Source organism: Somniosus microcephalus, chromosome 7 (genome assembly GCF_052327205.1).
Source record: "Somniosus microcephalus isolate GS21.2 chromosome 7, FLI_Smic_1.0, whole genome shotgun sequence".
Lineage (NCBI taxonomy): Eukaryota > Metazoa > Chordata > Chondrichthyes > Squaliformes > Somniosidae > Somniosus > Somniosus microcephalus.
Window position 1 is genome coordinate 12,706,304 of NC_140993.1, and position 27,025 is coordinate 12,733,328.

The 27,025-nt window shown below is 49.5% G+C and overlaps 1 protein-coding gene across 5 annotated transcripts in view; it reads right to left on the minus strand.

The window, feature by feature from the left end:
* ss18 (SS18 subunit of BAF chromatin remodeling complex) overlaps positions 1–27,025 on the minus strand; it is a 114,610-nt gene that overhangs the window by 59,224 nt on the left and 28,361 nt on the right. For 2 of the 5 annotated variants that reach the window (XM_085992242.1, XM_085992244.1), the window contains exons 3-7: positions 22,649–22,733; positions 17,343–17,496; positions 12,569–12,784; positions 2,458–2,622; positions 917–1,018 (exon numbers count right to left, since the gene is read on the minus strand). In XM_085992242.1, the coding sequence (XP_085848368.1) occupies positions 917–1,018; positions 2,458–2,622; positions 12,569–12,784; positions 17,343–17,496; positions 22,649–22,733 (722 nt within the window). The remainder of the gene's footprint in view (positions 1–916; positions 1,019–2,457; positions 2,623–12,568; positions 12,785–17,342; positions 17,497–22,648; positions 22,734–27,025) is intronic. The other 3 variants (XM_085992243.1, XM_085992245.1, XM_085992246.1) reach the window with 2 other exon arrangements.

Here is a 27,025-nt window from a genome sequence, read left to right on the forward strand (position 1 = left end):
TCTTTTGCTAATTATCTTAAATCTGTGTCCTCTGGTTACCGACCCTCCTGCCAGTGGGAACAGTTAGTTACTCTATCAAAACTCCCAGAATCTTATTAATTCACCATAACCGTAACTATAATGTAGCATGAACTTTAAATAAAATGCTTCCCTAACTGTACGAACTAATTTCATTTTGTCCTGGGCCAATATTTATCCTTCAATCAACATCACTAAAAAAAAAGCTGATTATCTGGTCATTGTCACATTGCTGTTTGTGGGATCTTGCTGTGCGCAAATTGGCTGCTGCGTTTCCTACATTACAACAGTGACTGCACTCCAAAAAGTACTTCATTGGCTGTAAAGCGCTTTGGGACATCCTGAGGTCGTGACAGGTGCTATAGAAATGCAAATCTCTTTCTTTCTAGGTCACATTTGTTGAGAAAATGGCCCAATGTGGACTATAGCTGGAGAGCCACACTTGGTGCCCCACCCAAAAAGAAATGGAATTTATTTAACTGCACAGAGGTCAACCAGTTCGCTCTATGTTGCTTATAAATCCTTCCAATCACCGCCCTATATATAGATGCATTTAAGGTGGAAGTGTGCGAGGGAGAAAGGAATAGAAGGATACACTGGCACAGCGTGAGATGAGGGCGAGAGATGAAGTGAAGAGAGTGGGGAGCAGGCTCGTGTGGAGCAGCAGGCCAAGAGGCCGATGTGTGTGCTGTAATAACCTACGTCGCTTGCTCAAACGAGCGGAAAGCAGCCAGCTATCCTCATCAAAAGCTTCAGCTCCCTTCCTAGAAACTAGTCCAACAGAAAGAGAGTGAACAACAGTCTGCGATTAGTCCTAACATTACCTTCATGTATGCAACAGAATGTAGCAAGAAAAAATTAAAACAAAAAAGAAAAAAAATTTATAGGCATGTATTACCATCAGAATAATACTGCTGGTTCATGCTCTCTGGGGTACCCTGTCCATGATTGAACTGATCACTGTAGTAATCTTCCTGCCCTGCATATTGTTGTAGCGGACCTAAAAAAGTAACAGTCTCGCGTTAAGTGTAGCCTTTGCCGTTTGGTATTTATTTATAGATATAATAATAAAAATATACAGATACAACTAGCTGATTAAATAGAAACTTTTTAAGTTTTACGGTGTACTCGACTGGTGAACAGTGAAAGAACAATTTCATCAGAACACAGATAGCACAAATTCCATTAAATACGTCCACTAGTTTTCACAGAGAGACACACACAGGCATTTCATCACTATACAGGTGCGATACCGCCGCCCTGGCGTTAAAGAAAGCACACAACAGGTTGTCCGCGAGTCGGCGGAGGCTTTTCGCTCGAGAAAACAGAATTGCAAAGCCAACAATTTTCTTTTACACATTCTTCATTTGCATTGGTTGTTTCATCTCCACCGTCACAGGAATCGCATACACGACTTGTCCCCTTTTATAAAACCCGCACAAGCTTCCCTCCTTGAAACAAGAGAGTCGAAAGTACTCTACAGGGGACTGCAGTACTGTCTGAAATTACTAATGTCCGCACCGACAAAGTGTAGTTTTTAGTTTACTAAAATTTTCCATCAACACTGTTTGGAAGAGCAGGGAAGTCACACATTTTGGGGAGCTCTCATCATTTAGCAAACCCACCTCAGCGTTCCGGAGACCCGCACTGGAAATCTTAAGATGGAAACATGCTCATCACCTGCTGTGGAACATAGGAACAGGGGGAGGCCATTCAGCCCCTCGAGCCTGTTCCGCCATTCAATGAGATCATGGCTGATCTGCCACCCAACTCCATCTACCCGCCTTTGGCCCATATCCCTTAATACATTTGGTCAACAAAAATGCATCAAGCTCGCATTTAAAATTAATTGATCTAGCATCAATTGCTGTTTGCGGAAGAGAGTTCCAAACTTCTACCACCCTTTGTGTGTCGAAGTGTTTCCTAATTTCACTCCTGAAAGGTCTGGCTCTAATTTTTAGACGATGTCCCCTTGTCCAAGAATCCCCAACCAGCGGAAATAGTTTCTCTCTATCTACCCTATCTGTTCCCCTTAATATCCTGAAAATTATACAGGGCTTCATTACTTAATCAGCCCCAAAATAACAAATATTGATAAAAGAAAGATCGAAGGTAAGTCAATCAGTGACATCGGTTTGGTGCTAATGTGACGAGTGAAGCAAGATCCCAGATGGTCACCATCACAGAGGAATGCAGCAACTGCTAATCCAAAACTGGGGTGGAAAAGTGCAAATTCATCCCTTGAGAGCTAATTTCCTTCGGGACTTAACGAAACACCTTCCATAATACATTGGCACAGTTAATTATCCGGGAATACTGATGTGAGGTACACACACACACTCACACAGACATGTGCTGATACGCCTGTTGGAACAGATTAAACCTAGTATCCGGGCACACAGTTACGCTAGCCAGTATAATGTTACTGGTTGGGCTCACCTTGCTGTGCTGGTCTGTACGGGGGCATCTGTCTCTGGCCCATCATGTGATTCGCTTGGCTAACCGGACTCATCATGGCCATGGGCGGCTGGCTCGGGTAATGCTGGCCCCCTCCCTGTGGCATATTGTATTGCGAGGCAGACGGCTGCTGGTGCATCATGGGGCCTGAAAGAGACAGTCATCGTTGAGGCCGCTCGGCGCGCTCTCGTCACTCGCTCAAGAGAACTGTTCAGCACAGGAGGCGGCGGCCATTCGGCCCATCGTGCCGGTGCCGCCTCTTCGAAAGAGCCATCCAGTTAGTCCCGCCCACCACCGCTTGTTCCCCACAGCCCTGCAAATTACGTAGAGCCTACAGCACGGGCCATTCGGCCCAACTGGTCTATCACGCTCCACACGAGCCTCCTCCCACCCTACTTCATCTCACCCCATCAGCATATCCCTCTATTCCTTTCTCCCTCGTGTTTATCTAGCCTCCCCTTAAATGCATCTATACTATTTGCCTCAACCACTCCCTGTGGTAGCGAGTTCCACATTCTCACCACTCTCCGGGTAAAGAATTCTCCTGAATTGCCCGTTGGGTTTATTTGTGATTTTGCGCCTTTTCAACTATTTAGCCAATTCCTTTTTGAAAGTTACTGTTGAATCTGCTTCCACTTCCAGATCACAACAACTCGCCGTGTAAAAAAAAATCTTCTCCCCACTGGATTGTTTGCCAATTATCTTACATCTGCTTCCTCTGCCACTGGAAGCAGTCTCTCCTTATTTACTCTATTAAAACCCTTCATAACTGGAGAACTGGACTCGAGGCCAGTTCTGCATGGTGTACTCCAAGTCATTCAGGCAAGAAAATTCCATGCTCATGTTTAATCTCTCCCAAAAGTACAAAAGAAAAAGACTTTCATTTATATAGCGCCTTTCACAACCTTAGGATGTCCCAAAGCGCTTTATAGAGCTCCCTTGCTCTTCTTTGAAATAGTGCCACAGGATCTTTTATGTCCACCTGAGGGGACAGATGGGGCCCTTGGGTTAATGTCTCATCTGAAAGACGGCACCTCCAACAGTGCGGCGCTCCCTCAGTATTGCCCCTGCGACAGTGCGGCGCTCCCTCAGTACTGCCCCTGCGACAGTGTGGCGCTCCCTCAGTACTGCCCCTGCGACAGTGCAGCGCTCCCTCAGTACTGCCCCTGCGACAGTGCGGCGCTCCCTCAGTATTGCCCCCGCGACAGTGCGGCGCTCCCTCAGTATTGCCCCTGCGACAGTGCGGCGTTCCCTCAGTACTGCCCCTGCGACAGTGTGGCGCTCCCTCAGTACTGCCCCTGCGACAGTGCGGCGCTCCCTCAGTACTGCCCCTGCGACAGTGCAGCGCTCCCTCAGTACTGCCCCTGCGACACTCCCTCAGTACTGCCCCTGCGACAGTGCGGCGCTCCCTCAGTACTGCCCCTGCGACAGTGCGGCGTTCCCTCAGTACTGCCCCTGCGACAGTGCGGCGCTCCCTCAGTACTGCCCCTGCGACAGTGCAGCGCTCCCTCAGTACTGCCCCTGCGACACTCCCTCAGTACTGCCCCTGCGACAGTGTGGCGCTCCCTCAGTACTGCCCCTGCGACAGTGCGGCGCTCCCTCAGTACTGCCCCTGCGACAGTGCAGCGCTCCCTCAGTACTGCCCCTGCGACACTCCCTCAGTACTGCCCCTGCGACACTCCCTCAGTACTGCCCCTGCGACAGTGCGGCGCTCCCTCAGTACTGCCCCTGCGACAGTGCGGCGCTCCCTCAGTATTGCCCCTGCGACAGTGCGGCGTTCCCTCAGTACTGCCCCTGCGACAGTGCGGCGCTCCCTCAGTACTGCCCCTGCGACAGTGCAGCGCTCCCTCAGTACTGCCCCTGCGACACTCCCTCAGTACTGCCCCTGCGACAGTGTGGCGCTCCCTCAGTACTGCCCCTGCGACAGTGCGGCGCTCCCTCAGTATTGCCCCTGCGACAGTGCGGCGTTCCCTCAGTACTGCCCCTGCGACACTCTCTCAGTACTGCCCCTGCGACAGTGCGGCGCTCCCTCAGTACTGCCCCTGCGACACTCCCTCAGTACTGCCCCTGCGACAGTGCGGCGCTCCCTCAGTACTGCCCCTGCGACACTCTCTCAGTACTGCCCCTGCGACAGTGCGGCGCTCCCTCAGTACTGCCCCTGCGACACTCCCTCAGTACTGCCCCTGCGACAGTGCGGCGCTCCCTCAGTACTGCCCCTGCGACACTCCCTCAGTATTGCCCCCGCGACAGTGCGGCGCTCCCTCAGTACTGCCCCTACGACAGTGCGGCGCTCCCTCAGTACTGCCACTGCGACAGTGCGGCGCTCCCTCAGTACTGCCCCTGCGACACTCCCTCAGTATTGCCCCTGCGACACTCCCTCAGTATTGCCCCTGCGACAGTGCGGCGTTCCCTCAGTACTGCCCCTGCGACACTCTCTCAGTACTGCCCCTGCGACAGTGCGGCGCTCCCTCAGTACTGCCCCTGCGACACTCCCTCAGTACTGCCCCTGCGACAGTGCGGCGCTCCCTCAGTACTGCCCCTGCGACACTCCCTCAGTATTGCCCCCGCGACAGTGCGGCGCTCCCTCAGTACTGCCCCTACGACAGTGCGGCGCTCCCTCAGTACTGCCACTGCGACACTCCCTCAGTACTGCCCCTGCGACGCTCCCTCAGTACTGCCACTGCGACAGTGCAGCACTCCCTCAGTACTGCCCCTGCGACAGTGCGGCGCTCCCTCAGTACTGCCCTGACAGTGCAGCGCTCCCTCAGTCCTGCACTGACAGGATGTGGAGATGCCAGTGTTGGACTGGGGTGGACAAATGTAAGAAGTCACACAACACCAGGTTATAGTCCAACAGCTTTATTTGGAATCACAAGCTTTCGGAGCGCTGCTCCTTCGTCAGGTGAAGTGAAGAGTTACATATAAGCACAGCATATATAGTCAGAGAGTACTGCCAGATGATTACATGTAATCTTTCGAACTGCCCTTTATCACACCTCGGCAGAGAGATAACGGCCCAGAAATTCGGGTCCCAATGCGTGAGTACGCACGGAGTACTCACGCGTGGACCCGATGGAAGTGCCGGTTTCTTGCATGCACGGGAAACCGGCATTTCCGATCCTTTGAACGAAGGAGTTCAGAGGTCGAACGCGTGCGCGCGGGAGTCTGCGCGTGCGCGTTGAACTTCCTTTTTTTTTTATATATACAGGTTTTTCCGTGGGTGAAGGCCTCTACATTTTACACATTTAAAAACCAGGCGTAAGGACTTCATTTTAAAAGGTAAGTGGTCAATTAATTAAAATTAGAAATTTCTTTCCCCCCACAGGTTTATTATTTTTAAATACTTTAAAGTAAGTTAAGTGTATTTTTAGCCCCGATTTTTATTAAATTATTTTTTTCAAAAATTTAAATTATTTTTTAAAATAGTTATTTAATGTTATTTATAGTTTATTTAAAAAGTGTGATTTTTAAAAATATTTATTTGAAGGGTAAGTACTGTTTTGGGGGCCGGAGTTTTCATTAGTTTGACAGTTCTTTGTCAATCTCATGAATGGACTTTTGCCTCCTCTGATTGGTTGCCCATGGCTCACGTGATCCCAGCTGACGCATCGCACTAAGTACGCCGCTGGATCACGCAAGCACAGCGCGCCGAGAGCTGGACCGGGCCACAGAGAGGAAATCCACGCAGGCCCAGGCCTCAACTGCCGGCGCGCTAGGTAAGTGTAGGTCGGGGGCTTGCACCTGCGGGAAGCCCCCGACATGAATTTCTGGGCCAATCACAGCAATCACAACTATCGACACCACAAACTGCCGGCTCAAAGTGGAGAGGATCTCCAAGAAGATCGCGCATATCGACACAGACATCAAGTTTCTACAGACATGTAAGAAAGCAGACAAGATCCCGAAAGGACTACAGATCACGAACCCACTCAAGTCGACTTATAACACAGACTACGCTGAGAGACTCTGCCGTCGTACCTCTCGCACACTCCTCAACCATCTCGTACACCAGTTCTACAGCAGACGCCGCAACCTCGAAACCAAGATAGAGTCCATGTTCTCAGCCTGTGCTCAGGACACAGCAGACCAGCTACGAGACACCGCCAAACAGACGAGGCAACGGAACTACGCTGCCTACATACACACCAAGAACAGGAAGCTTGAGAAACTCGGCATCACCACCAGCAGCAACCAAGCCTCCCCCGGTACCATGGTTGAAACCACAGGGAAGTCCATCGTCAACTTGTCCGACCACACCCTTCAACCAGACGAAATCGAAGTTCTCAGCCGAGGGCTCAATTTCTGCCCCACCACCAAAATGGGCCCCATCGGTCTCGCGGCAGACACAGAGGAATTCATCAGGAGAATGAGGCTTCGGGAATTCTTCCACAAATCCCAAGATGTCAGCAGCGAACCCAATGAGACAATCAATGATCTGGAACAGCAGACAGAGGGATCCGCAGTGCAGCAACCGAAGAAGAAAGAGTCAAATTGGATCCCTCCGGAGGGTTGCTGCCCTAAGCTTGACATGTATGCTCAAGCTGTCAGGAGATGCATCAATGCCCGATTCATCAGCCGCACTCAAGACAGCCCAGAATGTCACCCAATCACAACGCAACGCCATCCACGCTCTCAAGAACAACCGCAACATCGTCATCAAACCAGCAGACAAAGGAGGAGCCATCGTCATACAGAACAGACTATTGCAAAGAATCTTACCGACAACTGGACAACCAGGAACACTACAGACAGTTACCCGCAGATCCGACCAAAGAACACACCAGCCAACTCAACAGACTGATCAAGACCTTCGATTCAGACCTTCAAAGCATCCTACGCGCTCTCATCCCACGTACTCCTCGCGTGGGAGACTTCTACTGCCTCCCAAAGATACACAAAGCCAACACACCCATATCAGGCAACGGAACCCTGTGAGAACACCTCTCTGGATACGTCGAGGGCATCCTGAAACCCATCGTACACGGAACCCCCAGCTTCTGTCGCGACACTACAGACTTCTTACAGAAACTCAGCACCCACGGACCAGTTGAACCAGGAACACTCCTCGCCACGATGGACGTCTCGGCACTCTACACCAGTATCCCCCATGATGACGGCATCGCTGCGACAGCCTCAGTACTCAACACCAACAACAGCCAATCTCCAGACGCCATCCTACAACTCATCCGCTTCATCCTTGACCACAATGTCTTCACCTTCGACAACCAGTTCTTTACCCAAACACACGGAACAGCCATGGGGACCAAATTCGCACCCCAATATGCCAACATCTTCATGCACAAGTTCGAGCAAGACTTCTTCGCTGCACAGGACCTCCAACCAACGCTATACACCAGATACATCGACGACATTTTCTTGCTATGGACCCACGGTGAAGAATCACTGAAAAGACTACACGATAACATCAACAAGTTCCATTCCACCATCAAACGCACCATGGACTACTCCTCGGAATCGGTTTCATTCTTGGACACGCGAATCTCCATCAAAGACGGACACCTCAGCACTTCACTCTACCGCAAGCCCACGGACAACCTCACGATGCTCCACTTCTCCAGCTTCCACCCTAACCACATCAAAGAAGCCATCCCCTATGGACAAGCCCTGCGAATACACAGGATCTGCTCAGATGAGGAGGAACGCGATGGACACCTACAGACGCTGAAAGACGCCCTCGCAAGTACGGGATATGACGCTCGACTCGTCGATCGACAGTTCCGACGGGCCACAGCGAAAAATCGTATAGACCTCCTCAGAAGACAAACACAGGACACAACCAACAAAGTACCCTTCGTCGTCCAGTACTTCCCCGGAGCGGAGAAACTGCGGCATGTTCTTCGCAGCCTTCAACATGTCATCGATGACGACGAACACCTCGCCAAGGCCATCCCCACGCCTCCACTACTCGCCTTCAAACAGTCGCCTAACCTCAAACCGACCATCGTTCGCAGCAAATTACCCAGTTTTCAGGAGAACAGCGACCACGACACCACACAACCCTGCCACAGCAACCTCTGCAAGACATGCCAGATCATCAACACAGATACCATCATCACACGTGAGGATACCACCCACCAGATACATGGTACATACTCATGTGACTCGGCCAACGTTGTCTACCTCATACGTTGCAGGAAAGGATGCCCCGGAGCACGGTACATTGGCGAGACCATGCAGACACTGCGACAACAGATGAACGGACACCGCACAACAATCGCCAGGCAAGAGTGTTCCCTCCCAGTCGGGGAACACTTCAGCAGTCAAGGACATTCAGCCTCCGATCTTCGGGTAAGCATTCTCCAAGGCGGCCTTCGAGACAGACGACAACGCAAAATCGTCGAGCAGAAACTGATAGCCAAGTTCCGCACTCATGAGGACGGCCTCAACCGGGATCTTCGGTTCATGTCACGCTACATGTAACCCCACCTGACGTAGAGTCATCCAGACTCGAGTCGTCGTTGGCTTGTTCTCTCTACACAGATGCGGCCGGACATGCTGTGATTTCCAGCAAAAAAAGTTTTTTGTTTTCCATACAGACCCCAGCATCTGCAACATTTGACCTCTTGTGACCCCACCTCATTGTTCTTTGATGTAATGTTTTCCTGACTGACCTGTTTGGACACCATACACACCTGTTATTGCTGTGATTATCTTTCTGCCGAGGTGTGATAAAGGGCAGTTAGAAAGATTACCTGTAATCATCTGGCAGTACTCTCTGACTATATATGCTGTGCTTATATGCATCTCTTCACCTGACGAAGGAGCAGCGCTCCGAAAGCTTGTGATTTCAAATAAAGCTGTTGGACTATAACCTGGTGTTGCGTGACTTCCCCCAGTCCTGCACTGGGAGCGCGTGACTTCCCCCAGTCCTGCACTGGGAGCGCGTGACTTCCCCCAGTCCTGCACTGGGAGCGCGTGACTTCCCCCAGTCCTGCACTGGGAGCGCGTGACTTCCCCCAGTCCTGCACTGGGAGCGCGTGACTTCCCCCGGTCCTGCACTGGGAGCGCGTGACTTCCCCCGGTCCTGCACTGGGAGCGCGTGACTTCCCCCAGTCCTGCACTGGGAGCGCATGACTTCCCCCCAGTCCTGCACCGGGAGCGCGTGACTTCCCCCGGTCCTGCACTGGGAGCGCGTGACTTCCCCCGGTCCTGCACTGGGAGCGCGTGACTTCCCCCGGTCCTGCACCGGGAGCGCGTGACTTCCCCCCAGTCCTGCACTGGGAGCGCGTGACTTCCCCCCAGTCCTGCACCGGGAGCGCGTGACTTCCCCCAGTCCTGCACTGGGATCGCATGACTTCCCCCGGTCCTGCACTGGGAGCGCGTGACTTCCCCCGGTCCTGCACTGGGAGCGCGTGACTTCCCCCGGTCCTGCACTGGGAGCGCGTGACTTCCCCCAGTCCTGCACTGGGAGCGCGTGACTTCCCCCAGTCCTGCACCGGGAGCGCGTGACTTCCCCCCAGTCCTGCACCGGGAGCGCGTGACTTCCCCCGGTCCTGCACTGGGAGCGCGTGACTTCCCCCGGTCCTGCACTGGGAGCGCGTGACTTCCCCCGGTCCTGCACCGGGAGCGCGTGACTTCCCCCCAGTCCTGCACCGGGAGCGCGTGACTTCCCCCGGTCCTGCACTGGGAGCGCGTGACTTCCCCCGGTCCTGCACCGGGAGCGCGTGACATCCCCCCAGTCCTGCACCGGGAGCGCGTGACTTCCCCCAGTCCTGCACCGGGAGCGCGTGACTACCCCCCAGTCCTGCACCGGGAACGCGTGACTTCCCCCAGTCCTGCACTGGGAGCGCGTGACTTCCCCCGGTCCTGCACTGGGAACGCGTGACTTCCCCCGGTCCTGCACTGGGAACGCGTGACTTCCCCCAGTCCTGCACTGGGAGCGCGGCGCTCCCCCAGTCCTGCCTAGATTGTGTGTTATAAAATCTCTGGAGTAAGGCTTGAAGCCACAATCTTGTGACTCAGAGGCGAGAGTGCCGCCCACGGCTGCTGCCTCAGCTCATCTGCAGCTGAAACCCTCGTCTGTGCCTTTGTTACCTCCATACTCGACTATTCCGATGCTCCTCCTGGCCGGTCTCCCAACTTCTTGACTAATCTACTGGAATTTTTTGAGGATGTAACTGGTAAAATAGATAAGGGAGAACCAGTGGATGTGGTGTATTTGGACTTTCAGAAGGCTTTCGATAAGGTCCCGCATAAGAGATTAGCGTGTAAAGTTAAAGCACATGGGATTGGGGGCAAGGTACTGTCTTGGATAGAGAACTGGTTGGCAGACAGGAAACAAAGAGTTGGAATAAACGGCTCTTTTTCCGAGTGGCAGGCAGTGACTAGTGGGTTACCACAGGGATCGGTCCTAGGACCCCAGCTATTCACAATATATATTAATGATCTAGACGAGGGAACTAGATGTAATATCTCCAAGTTTGCAGATGACACAAAGCTGGGTGGGCGTGTGTGCTGTGAGGAGGATGCCGAGAAACTCCAGTATGATTTAGACAGGTGGGGTGATTGGGCAGAAGCATGGCAGATGCTGTATAATGTGGATAAATGTGAAGTTGTCCACTTTGGTGGCAAAAACAGGAAGGCAGATTATCTGAACGGCAATAGATTGGGAGAAGGGGAAGTGCAACGAGACCTGGGTGTCCTTGTGCACCAGTCGCTGAAGGTAAGCATGCAGGTGCAGCAGGCGGTTAAGAAGGCAAATGGTATGTTGGCCTTCGTAGCGAGAGGGTTCGAGTACAGGAACAAGGATGTCTTGCTGCAGTTGTACAGGGCCTTGGTGAGACCGCACCTTGAGTATTGTGTGCAGTTTTGGTCGCCTTATCTGAGGAAGGATGTTCTTGCCGTGGAGGGAGTGCAGCGAAGATTCACCAGGCTGATACCTGGGATGGCAGGAATGACGTATGAGGAGAGATTGGGTCGATTGGGCTTATACTCGCTGGAGTTTAGAAGAATGAGAGGGGATCTCATTGAAACTTATTAAATTCTAACAGGACTAGACAGACTTGATGCAGGAAGGATGTTCCCGATGGTCGGGGGAGTCTAGAACCAGGGGTCATAGTCTAAGGATAAGGGGTAAGCCATTTAGGACTGAGATGAGGAGGAATTTCTTCACCCAGAGAGTGGTGAACCTGTGGAATTCTGTACCACAGAAGGCAGTTGAGGCCAATTCATTAAATATATTCAAGAAGGAGTTGGATATATTTCTTAAGGCTAAAGGGATCAAGGGATATGGGGAGAAAGCAGGGACAGGGTACTGAATTTGGATGATCAGCCATGATCTCATTGAATGGCGGAGCAGGCTCGAGGGGCTGAATGGCCTACTCCTGCTCCTATCTTATATGTTTCCATGTTTCCCCCCCTCTGTAAACTTGAACTGATCCAACACTCTGCTGCCCGTATCCCGATTCTCCCAGCAACCCTGTGCTCCAACGTCCCGCGTAAGTCGTTCTGCCCCCTTCGCGGCCTCCCCCCACCCCCAATCACTGCGCGGCTCATTCGAATTTTACACATGTGCGGTATCGCCAATGCGAAAGCCGGCAAGCTGCCTCGCGGGATCTTGCAGCTTAACGGGAAAATTGCTGTGCTCGCTGATCGATATTACTGCACTGGTCTGGCAACGCTTCGATTTTAAAATTCTCATCCTTGTGTTCAAATCCCTCCATTGCCTCGCCCCCTCCCTATATCTGTAATCTCCTCCAGTCCCACAATCCCTCAGATCTCTGCATTGCTCCAATTCTGGCCTCTAGCGCATCCCCGATTTCCATCGCTCCACCATTGGCGGCCGTGCCTTCAGCTGCCTGGGCCCCCGAGCTCTGGAATTCCCTCCCTAAACCTCTCCGCCTCTCTCTCGTCCTTTAAGACGCTCCTTAAAATCTCCCTCTTTGACCAAGCCTTTGGTCACCTGCCCTAGTATCTCCCTGTGTGGCTCGGTGTCAAATGTTGTCTGATAATCGCTCCTGTGAAGCGCCCTGGGACGTTTTACTACATTAAAGGTGCTTTATAAATACAAGCTGTTATTGTTGTTGACGTATTCTAGTTGCAGTTAAGTTGGTTATACAAGCGTTTTAAGTACCTTGGCTTGGCTGCATGTTCATGTTTGTTCGGGGGCCATAGTTACCCATCGACTGCCCTTGGTTCATATTCATTTGGTTCTGCACTGGCATGCCCTGCGAAGATGGCACAGAATGGTTGTAGCCTCCCATGGAGCCGTGGCTACTCGTTGGCATGTTGACGGAGGCATTGGCCATGCTGGGTTGGCCTGGTCCTTGCACCGCTATGTGGTTTGGTCCTGGTAGATGCGGAAAAAACAAACAGCTATTACAGAAACGGATCAGTATTATTTTTATCCCTCTTCGAAAATAACGCGTATGTACTCACGTATAGTTAAACCCACTTGCACATTTTACTATCAAGAGTTGCACAGAGTCACAGGATGACGAGTAACCCAGAATGGCGGTCAAGCTGAATATAGTTTACAGCACTGGATGAGCAGAAATTTCCTCCAACTAAATATTGGGAAGACCGAAGCCATTCTCCTCAGGCCCCACCACAAATTCCATTCACTAACCACCGACTCCATCCCTCTCCCTGGCAACGGTCTGAGGCTGAATCACACTGTTAGCAACCTTGGGGTCATATCTGACCCCTAGACGAGCTTCCGACTACATAACTGCGCCATCATTAAACAACTAACTGGAGGAGGAGGCTCCATGAATATCCCCATCCTCGATGATGGAGGAGCCCAGCACGCGAGTGCAAAAGACAAGGCTGAAGCGTTTGCAACCATCTTCAGCCAGAAGTGCCGAGTGGATGATCCATATCGGCCTCCTCCCGAGATCCTCACCATCACAGAAGCCAGTCTTCAGCCAATTTGATTCACTCCACGTGATATCAAGAAACAGTTGAGCGCACTGGATACAGCAAAGGCTGTGGGCCGTGACTACATCTCACTGTCGTGCTGAAGACTTATGCAACAGAACTAGCCATGCCTCGAGCCAAGCTGTTCCAGTACAGCTACAACACTGGCATCTATCCGACAATGTGGAAAACTGCCCAGGCATGTCCTGTCCACAAAAAGCAGGACAGCTTCAATCCGGCCAATTACCGCCCCACCAATCACAGATGCCCAGTTTGGGTTCCGCCAAGACCAGTCAGCTCCCGACCTCATTACAGCCTTGGTCCAAACATGGACAAAAGAGCTGAATTCCAGAGGTGAGGTAAGAGTGACTGCCCTTGACATCAAGGCAGCATTTGACTGAGTGTGGCATCAAGGAGCCCCAGTAAAACTGAAGTCAATGGGAATTGGGGGGAAACTCTCCATTGGCTGGATGAGTGCAGCTCCAACAACACCCAAGAAGCTCGACACCATCCAGGACAAAGCAGCCCGCTTGATTGGCACCACATCCACCACCTTAACCATTCACTCCCTCCACCACCGGCCCTTTTCCCGTAGCCCTTCAAATTCTTTTCCTTCAGGTACTTATCCAACTCCCTTTTGAAAGTCACTATTGAATCTGCCTCCACCACCCTCTCAGGCAGCGCATTCCAGATCCTAACCACTTGCTGCGTAAAAAAAGTTTTTCCTCATGTCGCCTTTGGTTCTTTTGCCAATCACCTTAAATCTGTGTCCTCTGGTTCTCGACCCTTCTGCCAATGGGAACAGTTTCTCTCCATCTACTCTGTCCAGACCCCTCGTGATTTTGAACACCTCCGTCAAATCTCTGCTCAATCTTCTCTGCTCCAAGGAGAACAACCCCAGCTTCTCCAGCCTAGCCACATAACAGAAGTCCCTCATCCCTGGAATCATTCTCGTAAATCTTTTCTGCACCCTCTCCAAGGCCTTCACATCCTTCCTAAAGTGCGGTGCCCAGATTTGGACACAATACTCCAGTTAAGGCCAAACCAGTGTTTTATAAAGGTTCATTAATATTTCCACGCTTTTGTACTCTATGCCTCTATTCATGAAGCCCAGGATCCCGTAAGCTCTTTTAACTGCTTTGCTTTCTCAACCGTTTGACTACACTTCAAAAAGTACTTGATTGGCTGTAAAGCGATTTGGGATGTCCCGAGGTTGTGAAAGGCGCTGCAAAAATGCAAGTTCGTTCTTTCTTCAGTTCACTTAAAAATTTTAAACTGCCATTGTCATCAATAACCCAGTTAGGTGTTACCAACAGTTATAAACTTTAGACGAGCTCTTGATATTCTCTCAGGTTCTGCTCAGTGGTTTCCTCTGTAAGGGGATTCCACATCTGCTGTCATCAAAAGTTTACCTTTACTGTCAGAGATCGGGTCAGGCAACAACAGAGCGTTCCTGGGAGGTGGAACAAGAGAACGTCCTAGTCATATCGGCAGCTGTTGATTCCGATATTCCCATTTACACCTCCTCTAGACCCATCTTTTGTTTCTTTACTTTGACCCATTATCATCTCCTTTGGCCTTGCACCATCATCCCTTTTGTCATTTAATCTCTCCCACCTTCCACCCTATCACAGACCTTCCCTTTTGTTCTTTCCTCCCCTCCCCCCCGCTCCCTGTCCCTTCACTTGCTTAAAACCTGTTACATCTCCAACTTTTTCCAGTTCTGACGAAGGGTCATCGAACTGAAACGTTAACTCTGTTTCTCTCTCTACAGATGCTGCCCTGACCTGCTGAGTATTTCCAGCATTTTCTGTTTCTATTTCAGATTTCCAGCATCCGCAGTATTCTGCTTTTGCCCTAGTCATCTCAACTGGTCACTGTAAACTCGCACGCGTCAATCTCCCAAGAGGCAGAACTGACGTGCACTCTCTGGTGGGACGAGGCCAGTGAAAAGTCACGGAGCCAGATTTAGGCCTGACTCAACAAAGCAGCAATTCCAGACGTCTAACTCCTTCTCTAATGCTTTCACCCTCCAAAGGCTTGAACATATCCGAATCTCTGCTGCCCTCATCCTAACTCACACCAAGTCCCGTTCACCCATTGCACCCGTGCTCCTGGCCCCGCAACACCTCGATATAAAAACTCTCATCCTCATTTTCAAATCGCCCCACGGCCTCGCTCCTCCCCATCTCTGTAGCCTTCTCCAGTCTCACAACCCCACCCCCGAGATCTCTGCGCTACTCCAATTCTGGCCTCTTGCGCATGCCCCACCATTGGCGGGCGGCCGTGCCTTCAGCTGCTTGGGCCCCCGAGCTCTGCCTCTCTTTTCTCCTTGAAGATGCTCTGTAAAAACCAACCTCTTTCTTTCCCAATATCTCCTCGTGAGACTCGGTGTCAAATTTTGCTCGCTAATCGCTCCTGTGAAGCGCCATGGGACGTTTTACTATGTTAAAGGCGCTGTATAAATACAAGTTGTTGTGTGGCACTAGGTGGGCAAGGATAGTCCTGGAGCTGGTTCCTGGCTTGTAGTTAGTCAGTGACCCTGGTCACGGCAGTGCTGGGGGGGCGCTACTGAAAAACAAAAATAGCCACGGTTCTTGTTTAAGAAAGAAAGAAAGACAAACTTGCATTTTATAGCACCTTTCACGACCACCGGACGTCCCAAAGCACTTTACAGCCAATTAAGTACCTTTTGAAGTGTAGTCACTGTTGTAATGTAGGAAACGCGGCAGCCAATTTGCGCACAGCAAGCTCCCACAAACAGCAATGTGATAATGTTTTAGTGATGTTGATTGAGGGATAAATATTGGCTAGGACACCGGGGAGAACTCCCCTTTCTTCTTCGAAATAGTAGCCATGGGATCTTTTACGTCCACTTGAGAGCCCACGGGGCCTCGGTTTAACATCACATCTGAAAGACAGCACCTCCGACAGTGCAGCACTCCCTCAGCACTGCACTGGGAGTGTCAGCCTAGATTTTTGTGCTCAAGTCTCTGGAGTGGGGACTTGAAACCCACAACCTTCTGACTCAGAGACGAGGTTGCCGCCCACTGAGCCACGGCTGACACTTTCGGGAATGTATGTGTAGACACTGAGATCGAGACTGGGCTCCACTCCGATGTTCCCTGCATCATAGCCCATTTCACACATGAAAACTGGCTACCTGGATGACTGAACACTGGGAGACTGTGGGCACCTGTGTAAACACAAATTAGTGCCTTTCGGAGAGATGGTGAGAAACTGAACGTAGGTACAGCACAGAAGGCGACCATTCGGCCCACTTGCCTGTGCCGGCTCTTTGAAAGAGCTCTCCAATTAGTCCCACTCCCCCCTGCTCTTTCCCCAGAGCCCTGCAAATCTTTTTCCATTTCAAGTATTTATTCAATTCCCCTTTTGAAAGTTACTATTGAATCTGCTTCCACCGCCCTTTCAGGCAGCGCGTTCCAGATCACAACAACTCGCTGCGTAAAAAAAAATTCTCATCTCCCCTCTGGTTCTTTTGCCAATTACCTTCACTCTGTGTCCCCTGGTTACCGACCCTCCTGCCACTGGAAACAGTTTCTCCTTATTTACTCCATCAACACCCCTCATGATTTTGAACACCTCTATTAAATCTCCCCTTAACCTTCTCTGCTCTAAGGAGAAAAATCCCAGCTTCTCCAGTCTCTCCACACAACCAAAGTCTCTCAGGTAGGGAACTTTTTTTTGCTACAGTGTGCAGGATTCTAGGGAGGAACTTCTAACACAACCTGACCAGAAGTCTTTCACCTTGCATCTCATCCAAAAGTAGTCAGCTGGCTCGGTTTAGCATGTTCCTTGCACAAATACTGTCGGCGCTAAAGCAAAGCTAGAGGGCAGTTTGCTCAACACCAATCCAGGCCAGAAGGTTCTGGAACCCTCGGACGCGAGACTTTCTCTCAGGCTTGCCCCACGAGGTCATTCGGTTGCTAAGTAACAAGGACGCCGAATAGCACGCTTTAAGAACTCACCAGGCATCTGCCCGTTCATCTGGTTTTGCATGTGTGAGGCAGGGGGCCCCCCTCCTACCATACTGTCCGCAGCCATGGCGTGTGCGTGCGGGAGCTGGTTCATTCCACTCTGGTTCATGCCCCCTGGTCCCATTGGCATGGTCTGTGTGGGAGGCTAAAGCAGGACAGAGAAGAACGAAAAGTTAAATCGAAAACTCAAGAATCGCTCCTGGTTAGCTCTCACTTTCACACTTAAGTGCAAGTAGTTACGGCCCTCAACACTCACACCGTCCCCACTTATTCCACACAAGCACCCACATTGGACAAGTGACGCAGATCACTTGTCATAGGGCCAAAAAGGTTACGAGGGCAGGTTGCACAGAATGGGCTCGCATTCCCTCGATTACAGCAGATTAAGGGGCGATCCAATTAGAAACATAGAAGATAGGAGCAGGAGTAGGCCATTTGGCCCCTCAAGCCTGTTCCGCCATTTAATGAGATCATGGCTGATCATCCAAACTCAGTACCCTGTCCCTGCCTTCTCCCCATATCCCTTGATCCCTTTAGCCTTAAGAAATATATCCAACTCCTTCTTGAATATAAGTTGGCCTCAACTGCTTTCTGTGGTAGAGAATTCCACAGGTTCACCACTCTCTGGGTGAAGAAATTCCTCACCTTGTTGAAACGGATTCTTTTGCCCTCAATCTGGTTCAGTACAAACACTGAGTCGAATACTGGTTGAGTTCAACAGTTGTTTTATTCTGTTGTCCCGGGAGACTTACTCTGATACAGCACAGTTCTGACTCCAGCAGAGTCTCGACAGGTTCCACCAGAGCAAGTAATCTTTCATACAGAGTGCCACATTATTATACTTGCTTTTGAGAAGACATTAACACATCTTACAGTCTGCACCAATCCTGAGCTGGGCGCGTACACATTTAAATTGATTTCCTGGCCTGGCAGTTTGAAATAAAGAAGTCACATTTCACTGAATGGTTTATAGTTAAGTAAATATGCTGGTAGTGGCTTCACGATCACCTAATCAGTATGGTAATGTGTTTTCTGATCGCCTATTGTCTGTATATCCTCTGCACTCCGCCCTACACTGTTTCTACCAGCAAGGTGTGACATTGTAGGGGCCAGCCATATTAGCCACAGATCAGTTTAGCTTCTTTTATTTTACTTCTTCCTGCTGCCTTCACAGCTTCCCGAGTTAACATGATCATCTCTTACAATATGCAAGTGACTCAGCGATGTCGACATTGCACCACCATTTTAGGCTAACAGGATCCTCCATTTTAGATTGGCAGGGTCCTTGGCCATGCGGAGCGAGTTGTTACCTTATTTTTGCATTCTATATTCTCAACCTCTGTCCTAAATGGCTTACCCCTTATCCTTAGACTGTGACCCCTGGTTCTGGACTCCCCCGCCATCGGGAACATCCTTCCTGCATCTAGTCTGTCTAGTCCTGTTAGAATTTTATAAGTTTCAATGAGATCCCCTCTCATTCTTCTAAACTCTAGCGAATATAAGCCTAATCGACCCAATCTCTCTTCATACATCATTCCTGCCATTCCAGGTATCAGTCTGGTGAATCTTCGCTGCACTCCCTCCATGGCAAGAACATCCTTCCTCAGATAAGGCGACCACAACTGCACACAATACTCAAGGTGCGGTCTCACCAAGGCCCTGTACAACTGCAGCAAGACATCCTTGCTCCTGTATTCGAATCCTCTCGCTACGAAGGTGTTTAAGATGATTAAAGAGGTTGATAGGGTAGATAGAGGGAAACTATTTCCTCTGGTGGGGTGGGGTGGGGAGTCCAGAACAAGTGGGCATAACCTTAAAATTAGAGCCAGGCCGTCCAGGGGCAATGTCTCTCCCCCCAAAACGCTGTTGAGGCTGGGGGGGGGGTCAATTAATAATTTAAAAACTTTGAGATTGATAGATTTTAGTTGGTTAAGGGTATCAGGGGATATGGAACCAAGGCGGGTAGATGGAGTTAAGATACAGATCAGCCCTGATCTCATTGAATGGTGGAATAAGCTAGAGGGGCTGAATGGCCTCCTCCTGTTCCTATGTCATTTACATAGACATCAATTACAAGGGCACCGCTTAAACCGTATGAAGCCGGTCAGCTATTCCAGGTACTTCAAGCATAACAACACAGGAACAGGAGGAGGCCATTCAGCCCCTCGAGCCTGTTCCACCATTCAATGAGATCATGTCTGGTCTACGACCTAACTCCATATATCCGCCTGCCTTTGCCCCATATCCTTTAATACCTTTGGTTAACACAAATCTATCAATCTCAGATTTAATATTAAGAATTGATCTAGCATCGATTGCCGTTTGCGGAAGAGAGTTCCAAACTTCCAACACCCTGTGTGTGTAGAAGTGTTTCCTAACTTCACTCCCGAAAGGCCTGGCAGTTGTTTTGCGCCTCCTCCTGTGACCTCCTGCCATTGCCGCGTGCCCTCACTGAGCGGGACACCTTCCGGCTCCGTTTTAAAATGACCGGGACAGTCTGACCGCCTCTTAAACACATCCAGCTCTTGAACCTCCAGCCCAAGCTGCCCAGGAGGAGCGAACGGTGAGATTTCAAAATCCTCCTTACCGTCATAAAATCTCTCTACCATCAATTTCCCATTTGGTGGGTCTGTTGTCATTTAGGTTTTGATGCAACAGCACAGTAAATGCATACAGAGCGGGAAATGGAGAGGCTGGGCGGGGAGAGGGGGGGGGGGGGGTAGAAAGAAAGACTTGCATCAAAGTAACTTCATAATTTTGGATTTGATGCCCAAAATTAAATGCAGTGTTCCAGATGGGGTCTGACCAAGGCTCTGTCCAACTGAAGCAACACAACTTATATATTTATATAGTGCCTTGAACTAATAAAACGTCCCAAGGCGCTTCGCAAGAGCGTCATCAAAAAAAAACTAAATTTGACACAGTCACATAAGAAGATAGTAGGACAGGTGACCAAAAGCTTGGTCAAAGAGGTAGGTGTTAAGGAGCGCCTTAAAAAGGAGAGAGAGGCGGAGAGGTTTAGGGAGGGAATTCCAGAGCTTAGGGCCCAGGCAGCTGAAGGCACGGCCACCAATGGTGGAGCGATGGAAATCGGGGGATGTTCAAAAAGCCAGAATAGGCAGAGCTTCTGTACTCCACATTTATACAAATTGTTTATAAAAAAAATTGGTGGGCAAAAGAACCAGAGGGGAGAATTTATTTTTACAGAACGAGCTGTCATGATGTGGAATGCACTGCTGAAAGGGTGGTGGAAGCAAATTGTAACTTTTAAAAGGGGAATTGGGCAAGTACTTGTCCCCTGACTCCGCATTCTCTGATCTTATTCATTAGTCTATTAGGTGGCACCTTATCCAAGGCTTTTTGGAAATCTAGACATATTACATCTACTGCATTACCCTTGTCTACTCTCTCTCTCTGTTACCTCTTCAAGAATTCAATGAAGTTGGTCAAGCAAGACTTTCCCTTTTGAAATCCATACTGACTGTTCATTATTATATTTTTGGTTTCGAGTTGTGACATGAACCTTGTCATTCATGTGGAAAGACTTACGAAATGATACTGGGCGGCCTGCTGGTGGCGCTGTCCAGGGAGAGTATAAATACTCGGGCATGGGCCCAGCTTGCTCAGGACATTCTTTAACAGGAACTAGTGAAGGACACAACTAGATCTCCATGTTGAAAAACAGTTGATTAAAGCTTTGTTTAACGCTTAGACCAAGTGCCTAGTAGTTTTCTTACGTCAAGTTGTTTTTCCATTTTCTCCTTTAGTAGGGATTCCATTATTTTTCCTACCACCGATGTTAAGCTGACTGGTCTATAATTCCCTGGACATGTTCTATCTCCGTATAACGTTAACTATCCGCCAATCCTTTGGCACTACACCTTTTTCTAATGAATTATTAAATGTGTAACTTTAGGGAGAGAATCCCAGAGCTTAGGGCCCAGGCAGCTGAAGGCACAACCACCAAAGGTGGGGCAAAGGAAATCGGGGATGCTCAACCGATCAGAATTGGAGGAGCGTAGAGTTCTCGGGGTTTGTAGGGCGGGAGGAGATTACAGAGATAGGGGGGGGGGGGGGGGTGCGAGGCCATGGAGGGATTTGAACACAAAGCTGAGAATTTTTTAACTGAGGCATTGCTGGACCGGGAGCCAATGTAGGTCAGCGAGCACTGGGGTGATGGGCAAACGGGACTTGGTGCAAGTTAGGACACGGGACAGCAGAGATTCGGATGAGCTTAACTTTACGGAGGGTGCAAGGTGGGAGGCCGGCCCCGAGAGTATTGGAAGCAACAAAACCACAGATGAGGGTTTCAGCAAATGAACAGAGAAGGCTGAGGGGGGACCTGATTGAGGTGTACAAAATTATGAGGTGCATAGATAGGGTAGATAGAAAGGAACTTTTCCATTTAGTAGAGGGGTCAATAGCCAGGGGCATAGTTTCATGGTAAGGGGCAGGAGGTTTGGAGGGGATTTGAGGAAAACCTTTTTCACCCACAGGGTGGTTGGAATCTGGAACTCACTGCCTGAAAGGGTGGTAGAGGCAGGAACCCTCACAACATTCAAGAAGCATTTAGATGAGCATTTGAAATGCCATAACATACAAGACTACGGACCAAGTGCTGGAAAATGGGATTGGAATAGACAGGGCTTGATGGCCGGCGCGTACACAATGGGCCAAAGGGCCTCTTTCTGTGCTGTATAACTATGACTCTAGCAACGTTAGAGGTGGAAGTAGACTGTCTTGGTGAGGGGGAGGCTATGGGGTTGGAAGCTCAGCTCAGGGTCGAATAGGATGCCGAGATTACGAACGGTCTGGTTCAAAGCTCAGACTGTGGCCAGGGCAGCGGAAGGAATCGGTGACATGGCAACCAGTTAAACTCTCATCCTGAAATTGTTGACTTTTTTTTTTTAAGTTTCTAAGTATACACATTTGAAGACCAAAATAGTTAACCCCAAAATTGCTACTTCTACTGACTCCATCTTCTGATATGGTTTTGTGATTGAAATAGAATAGATTCATAGAATCACACAGCACAGGAGGAGGCCATTCGGCCAGTCGTTGCCTGTGCTGGCTCTTTGAAAGAGCAGTCGTGCTCAGTCCCACCCCCCGCTTCTTGTCCGTAACCCTGTGAGCTCCTCATCCCAAAGTACCCATCCAACTCTATTTATGGAATCAGCTTCCACCAGCTTTTCGGGTGCAGAGTTCCAAATCCCGATTAACTGTCACCTGCGTATCAGAAATTCTGCAAATTTGAAAGTTTAAACTTTCTAAAAATTACATTTAAAAAGAATACTTACAGCCGGTAAGAGTGACTGCATATTCTGATTGGAATCTGCTATTGTTGCTAGGTAGACCAGATTTCTATGAAGCATTTGTTGGTACCTGGAAGAGCAAAGAAAACAGTTGCAACAAAAATCAATTACTGTACTTGTTTATCTACTTGGCACTTTAGCTATGATTCCACAACCATACAAATATTCCTTTGTTTCGTCGTCTTTTCTCGGAAAGTAAATGTGAATAGGCCTATTCAATCATTGTCTCGGCCGTGGCTCAGTGGGCAGCACTCTTGCCTCCGAGTCAGAAGGTCGTGGGTTCAAGTCCTCACCCCAGAGACTTGAGCACGAAAATCCAGGCTGACACTCCCAGTGCAGTACTGAGGGAGTGCTGCACTGTCGGAGGTGCCGTCTTTCGGATGAGACATTAAACCGAGGCCCCGTCTGCTCTCTCAGGTGGACATAAAAGATCCCATGGCACTATTTTGAAGAGGAGCCAGGGGAAGTTCTCCCCAATATCCTGACAATATTTATCCCTCAAACAAAATCACTAAAACAGATTATCTGGTCATTATCACATTGCTGTTTGTGGGAGCTTGCTGTGCGCAAATTGGCTGCCGCGTTTCCTACATTACAACAGTGACTACACTTCAAAAAGTACTTCCTTGGTTGTACAGCGCTTTGGGACGTCCCGAGGTCGTGAAAGGCGCTGGAGAAATGTCTTCATTTATAGGGTCATTGAACTCAAGCCCAACTCTGTCATCACTTGATGTCTGCACACACCACACTCTTTCCAGGAGTTACTATACAATCATACAGCACAGCAGGAGGCCATTCGGCCCATCGTGCCTATGCCGGCTCTTTGAAAGAGTCATAGAATTATACAGCACAGAAAGAGGCCCTTCGTGTCTGCACCGTCCATCAAGCCCTGTCCAATCTAATCCCATTTTCCAGCATTTGGTCCATAGCCTTGTATGCAATGGCATTTCAAGTGCTCATCCAAATGCTTCTTGAATGTTGTGAGGGTTCCTGCCTCTACCACCCTTTCAGGCAGTGAGTTCCAGATTCCAACCACCCTCTGGGTGAAAAAGTTCCTCCTCAAATCCCCTCTAAACCTCCCGCCCCTTACCTTGAATCTATGCCCCCTTGTTATTGACCCCCCTACTAAGGGGAAAAGTTCCTCTTTATCTACCCTATCTATGCCCCTCATCATTTTGTACACCTCAATCAGGTCCCCCCTCAGCCTTCTTTGCTCCAAGGAAAACAACCCCAGCCTGTCCAGTCTTTCTTCATAGCGGAGGCGCTCCAGCCCAGGTAACATCCTGGTGAATCTCCTCTGCACCCTCTCCAATGCAATCACATCCTTCCTATAGTGAGGTGACCAGAACTGCACACAGTACTCCAGCTGTGGCCTTACCAGCGTTTTGTACAGCTCCATCATAACCTCCCTGCTCTTATATTCTATGCCTCGGCTAATGAAGGCAAGTATCCCATATGCCTTTTTAACCACCTTATCTACCTGTTCCGCTGCCTTCAGGGATCTATGTACATGTACACCAAGGTCCCTCTGACCCTCTGTACTTCCTAGGGTCCTACCACTCATTGTGTATTCCCTTGCCTTATTTGTCCGTCCAAAATGCATCACCTCGCACTTTTCAGGGTTAAATTCCATTTGCCACTTTTCCGCCCATCTGACCAACCCGTTTATATCGTCCTGTAGCCTGAGGCTTTCCTCCTCGCAATTTACCACCCCACCAATTTTCGTGTCATCTGCGAACTTACTGATCATACCTTTTACATTCTCCTCCAAATCATTTATGTAGATCACAAACAGCAAGGGACCCAGCACCGATCCCTGAGGTACCCCACTGGACACAGGCTTCCAGTCACAAAAGCAACCTTCGACCATCACCCTCTGCCTCCTGCCACTCAGCCAGTTTAGGATCCAACGTGCCAAGGCACCCTGGATCCCATGGGCTCTTACCTTCTTGACCAGTCTCCTATGCGGGACTTTGTCAAAAGCCTTACTGAAGTCCATGTATACCACATCCACAGCATTTCCTTCATCCACACACCTAGTCACCCCCTCGAAAAATTCAATCAGATTGGTCAGACATGATTTACCCTTGACAAAGCTATGCTGACTATCCCCGATTAATCCTTGCCTCTCCAAGTGGAGACTAATTTTGTCCCTCAGAATCTTTTCCAATAATTTCCCTACCACAGATGTTAGGCTCACTGGCCTGTAATTTCCTGGTTTATCCCTGCTACCCTTCTTGAATAATGGTGCTACGTTAGCTGTTCTCCAGTCCTCTGGTACATCCCCTGTGGCCAGAGAGGTTCTGAAAATTTGTGTCAGAGCCCCTGCAATCTCCTTTGCCTCACACAGCAGCCTGGGATACATCTCGTCCGGGCCTGGGGATTTATCCACTTTTTGGCCTGCTAAAACCTCTAGTACCTCTTCCCTCTCGATGCTAATATGTTCAAGTATATCACAGTCCCCTTGCCCGATTTCTATGTCTACATCGTCTTTCTCCATAGTGAACACAGATGCAAAAAATTCATTTAAAACCCCGCCTACATCATCTGGCTCTACACACAGATTGCCACTTTGGTCCCTAATGGGCCCTACCCTTTCCCTGGTTATCCTCTTGCCCTTAATATACTTATAAAACATCTTAGGATTTTCCTTTATTTTGCTCGCCAGTGTTATTTCATGGCCCCTCCTCGCTCTCCTAATTTCTTTTTTAAGTATGCCCCTGCACTTTTTATACTCCTCTAGGGCTTCCTCCATCTTTAGTCTTTTGTAACTGCCAAAAGCCCCCCTTTTTTTCCCTAATGCATTTTTGTATATCCCTTGTCATGCAAGGTTCCCTTTGCTTGTTGGTTCCACCCTTGACTTTTACGGGAACATGTTGGCGTTGTACTCTCTCTATTTCCCTTCTGAAAGTCTCCCACTGCTTTGATATGGATTTTCCTATAAGTAGCTGCTCCCAGTCCACTTTTGCCAGATCCTGCCTTATCATTATTAAAATCGGCCTTCCCCCAATTTAGAACCCTTATTTCCGGGCCGTCTTTGTCTTTTTCCATGACCACCTTAAATCTCACCGAATTATGGTCACTGTCGTCAAAATGCTCTCCTACTGACACTTCCACCACTTGCCCGGCTACATTCCCTAGAATTAGGTCCAGTACCGCCCCCTCTCTTGTAGGACTTTCTACATGTTGGCTCAAAAAGCTCTCCTGGATGCACTTTAAGAATTCTGCACCCTCTAAGCCTTTCACACTCTGACTATCCCAATTAATATTGGGGAAGTTGAAATCCCCCACTATTATTACCCTATTATTTTCGCACTTCTCTGAGATTTGCCTACATATCTGTTCCTCAATCTCCCCCTGACTATTTGGGGGCCTATAGTACACTCCCAGCAAAGTGCTTGCCCCCTTTTTGTTTTTATGTTCTACCCATATGGCCTCATTAGAGGAACCCGCTAATATATCATCCTTCCTTACAGCAGTAATTGACTCCTTAATTAATATTGCAACACCCCCTCCCCTTTTACACCCCCCTCTGTCTCTCCTGAAGATTCTATACCCCGGAATATTGAGCTGCCAGTCCTGACCCTCCCTCAACCATGTCTCCGTGATAGCAATATCGTACTCCCATGTGTTCAACAACAACTTCAGTTCATCCACCTTATTTGCAAGACTCCTTGCATTAAAATAAATGCCTTCCAGCCTTCCCATATTGCCTTTTGCCTTCACAGCTGACTTGTTTTTTCCTCCGTATTTGGCTGTAAATCACCCCCTACTATAGCTCCACTCTGTATCCCATCCCCCTGCCAAGTTAGTTTAAACCCCCCCCAACAGTGCTAGCAAATCTCCCCAAGAGCTCTCCAATTAGTCCCACTCCCCCCCGCTCTTTCCCCAGAGCCCTGCAAATTTTTTCCCCTTCAAGTGTTTATCCCATTCCCTTTTGAAAGTTACGACTGAATCTGCTTCCACCGCCCTTTCAGGCAGCGCATTCCAGATCATAACTCGCTGCGTAAAAAAAAATTCTCATCTCATAAGAGCAAAACAAAAAGGAGCAGGAGTCGGCCATTCGGGGTCGCGCGAGCCTGCTCCACCATTCAATAATGTGGAGATGCCGGTGTTGGACTGGGGTGGACAAATGTGAGAAGTCACAACATCAGGTTATAGTCCAACAGCTTTCTTTGAAATCACAAGCTTTCGAAGCACTGCTCCTTCGTCAGGTGAAGTGGAGAGATGCATATAGGCACAGCATATATAGTCAGAGAACACTGCCAGATGATTACAGGTAATCTTTCTAACTGCCCTTTATCCCATCTCGGCAGAGAGATAATCACAGCAATCAAAGGTGTGGATGGTGTCCAAACAGGT